The 2,133-nt window shown below is 48.3% G+C and overlaps 1 protein-coding gene across 2 annotated transcripts in view; it reads left to right on the top strand.

Moving 5' to 3' along the window:
* The first annotated feature begins 349 nt into the window (after positions 1-349).
* Positions 350-2,133, top strand: part of GPHRA (golgi pH regulator A) — a 33,189-nt gene continuing 31,405 nt past the window's right edge. For both annotated transcript variants that reach the window (XM_019627833.1, XM_019627832.1), the window contains exon 1: positions 350-574. In XM_019627833.1, the coding sequence (XP_019483378.1) occupies positions 533-574 (42 nt within the window). In that variant the 5' untranslated portion in view covers positions 350-532. The remainder of the gene's footprint in view (positions 575-2,133) is intronic.

Raw genomic sequence — 2,133 nt, 5'->3', positions numbered from 1 at the left:
TTAACATTTAGAACGCAATGCCGGACTTAGGGTCTAACTCATTATAATAATTATTGTTATTAACTTCATCTTATTAGCTATGACCATTATGACCATTACAAAATGAAATTACCACTTAACACAAGATGTTAGCTGAGGACCCACCTCCTTCAGCCTCAGAAATGTAAACACTACCTTACGTTGCATCTGCTTTTGGATTTTTAGATCACAGTATCTTATCCCGCCCCTTTCGGCCCGGCGACCTCTAGTTAAGCCCCGCCCCAACAATGGCGTCTCTCCCTGGCCCCGCCCCCGAGGACTCTCCTCCCCTGCGCTTTGCGTCCCGCCCACTCCTAGCCCAGAGGAGGGAAGCACTGGATGTGGCTGCTGATTGGGTGGCTGGGACGCAGCTTGATGGCGTCGACCTGGCGAGCAGAGGTCTGGGTGGCGGCCCCCGGGCGAAGGCCACCAATGTGAGGGGGCTGGCGTCCCTGGCGTGCTGTGGTCTTCGGGGAGTGGAAAATGGAGGCGCGAGCTCTCTCTACATTTCACCATGAGTTTCCTGATAGACTCCAGCATCATGATTACCTCCCAGGTGAGCCACTGCCTCTCGCCGCGGGACCCCTCGGGTCCCTTTCCCACATCGTCTCGGAGCCTCAGCGATGCGGCTGGCCCGGCTTTCGCTCGCAGCCTGCGGCCCGCACCCGCCTCATCCGTGCCCGGGCTCCGGGAGGGTGTGGGATTTGCTTAGCCCGATTTCCTCCGCCTTCGTCTGGAGGCGTTCTGCGGCCGTCGGCACCCCCACCCAGCCTCCATCTTCCCACCCACCCCCCACCCTCCGCTTTCCCGTCCACTCTTGGAAGGGATCTGGCGGCCTCAGCGCTCAGAGCCGGTGCCGCGAGGAGGGAGCGGCCCCCAAAGCGTCTGGGGCGTGGGACTGAGCTGCTGACCCAGGGTTTGGGGCAGAGTGTGGTTCCGGGCGCGGAGTGCGCCTCAGGCCAATCAGGGCTGGCTCCTGGGGACACGTGGGGACTTTCCTGGTTGTCAAATCCTGAATCCGGATGCGGAGGAATTTGCCGCCGTCACTTAGATCTTTTAAAGTGTTAAGGTTTCGATTGTGCACTGACACCGCATTGTTTGTCCTCTGTTTGCTGCCCCTGCGTTTCGGGTCTTTTTCTCACCCTCCTTCCTTCCCAGTTGGCCACGTTCATTCATTGGTACAGTCAACGAACTGTAATCGATCGTTATATAAAGCTCTGAGGATACAAACATAAATAAGACACTGACCGTCCCTGCTCTGTAGAAGCTGCGGCTGGTGAGCCCCTTGCTTTTACCGTGTCATTCGTTCAGTTACTCTGTTTTCTTTTCTTCGTAGCATTTATCACAGCACTGATACCATTTATGTTTGTGAATTTATTTTTTGAAATGCTGAGATGTTCATAGCCGTATCCCGCCTCCAAGAGCAAACATTCAATAAGTATATGTTGGCCACCTGTTAATATTTGTAGAAGCTCAGATTATCTAATTATTTTCCCCCTCTCATTTTTCCAGTAATTTAAAGTATTTTTTTCCGATTTTTTTTTCAAGTGGCAAACGACAGAAACAGTTCATTTGGGGGATTTAAAGTGAATTAGATATTTGTTTTTGTGATGCAGTTTTCATATTGCTTCATCCTAATGCTTCTGTCTTTAAAGGAGAACTTCGCCCTTGTCTCTTAAAAAACTTTTATTGCAACATTTTAGAAAGTATGAAACAAGGAACACCCTAGTACAATAACTTCCATTTTTAAATTTACCATCCTTTCAATAATTTTCATAATTATTGTTTTTATCGTCTGCATAATGTTTAAATGTATTGATGTACAAAAATCTGGGCATGTAATTTTCTTTTCAAATTTTTCTGAGACTTCCTGTTAGCCCTGGTGACAACTCAGGGTTATGTTTAGCCCTAGTATCAACTCAAGAAAAATGACAGTATTTAAGTAGCATTTTTTTTTCACTCAGAATCAAAATAAGAATGTCAGTGAGGAAATTGGCATTGAATTGTAGCCTCTAAGATTTATTTTTTAAAGATTTTTATTGGGGAATTGGGGGATGGGAACAGCGCTGGGGAATTGGGGGAAGGGGAACAGACAAGTTGCTGTCGTTTTGTTCT

The sequence above is a fragment of the Hipposideros armiger genome, unplaced genomic scaffold (assembly GCF_001890085.2).
Source record: "Hipposideros armiger isolate ML-2016 unplaced genomic scaffold, ASM189008v1 scaffold_741, whole genome shotgun sequence".
Taxonomy (NCBI): Eukaryota; Metazoa; Chordata; class Mammalia; order Chiroptera; family Hipposideridae; genus Hipposideros; species Hipposideros armiger.
The sequence above is the reverse complement of the archived record's forward strand: the minus strand, read 5'-3'. Positions and strand labels throughout refer to the sequence as shown.